Raw genomic sequence first — 1,087 nt, forward strand, 5'->3', positions numbered from 1 at the left:
CGCACCATTTGGAGCACTCTCACCATGAACACAGTCAAAACACATCCTTCGTGCAGCACAAGGATCCAAACGCTTTGCCTGACAACTCCCACATCATTTGATCCTGTAGAATTTGTACTCCAGCACCTAGTAGCTGCAAGCAGGAAATAAATATTGATCTGTAACTCCCCTTCGTTACGAGAAACTCAGCAGAACAGCAGGATTCCCATCATCACCTGCGCTGGGCAATGTTTCCATAACTCATTATGGCTAGCAAGTGTCACTAGATATTGCCGGATACCAGAAAGCCCTGAGCAAAATGCATGCTGAGGATTAGGTACCATTACCCTGTCAGCCCGCTTTTCCCCTGCTCCCACACCTCCTTTCACAGCAACGCAGCTAGCTATGAGGCTACCAGAACCACAGCTGACCCTTGAGTCAGCCCAAAGCGCAGGAGACAGATAGTATTCTTCTGCCCTACCTGACACAGGATATCTTTGATATATGTTCCACACAGCTTGTGCCCCTTCGGATCGATATAATCCATGATGTCCCAGTACTTCGCTGCAATGCTGTTGTCTCTCTCCTGGTCACAGCAGCCAAAGTTTTCATAAGCAGAGCAGAACTCCAAGTGAAAAGAGGGCTGGAAAGGCGGCCCGTAATCCAGACACTGAGGATGCCCCAGCAGCCCACCTATCAGGCACAACAAGGAGAGCCAAAGGCAGACGTGTGGGCAAGAAAAGGAAACACCAGAGCTGCTCCTGTGGCTCCTGCCAGTGCACGGCCAAACCTTCGCTTCCTTCAGTGTAGGTTTCTTGAGGTCAGACGTATAGCAATCCTGGGCTGCTTCACAGCACGGTTCATTCATCCTCTCTGATTTATTAATTGCCAGCCCCAGAGCTCAGCATTCACTCAGGTTTGCTTACATCGCTCCCTTTTTCTCTCTGAAGTTTACTACTTGGCAGGAGAGAAACCCTCTGGGTGGCCTCTTTGGTATTTCACACGTCACACAGCTGAACCCTCCCCTCCGGACATGTCACATGCCCTTAAAAGCACTAACAAATTTAATCCCCACATCTTAGTCCAACCTGGCCAGGAAATCCTTCAC

At 49.7% G+C, this 1,087-nt stretch overlaps 1 protein-coding gene across 1 annotated transcript in view; it reads right to left on the reverse strand.

The window, feature by feature from the left end:
- HHIPL2 (HHIP-like 2) overlaps nucleotides 1-847 on the reverse strand; it is a 14,592-nt gene extending 13,745 nt beyond the window's left edge. Inside the window, exon 1 of the mRNA XM_010142747.1 lies at nucleotides 461-847. Coding sequence (XP_010141049.1) covers nucleotides 461-847 — 387 coding nt within the window. The remainder of the gene's footprint in view (nucleotides 1-460) is intronic.
- Between the last annotated feature and the right edge of the window lie 240 nt (nucleotides 848-1,087).

This window comes from Buceros rhinoceros, unplaced genomic scaffold (genome assembly GCF_000710305.1).
Source record: "Buceros rhinoceros silvestris isolate BGI_N320 unplaced genomic scaffold, ASM71030v1 scaffold9469, whole genome shotgun sequence".
NCBI lineage: Eukaryota > Metazoa > Chordata > Aves > Bucerotiformes > Bucerotidae > Buceros > Buceros rhinoceros.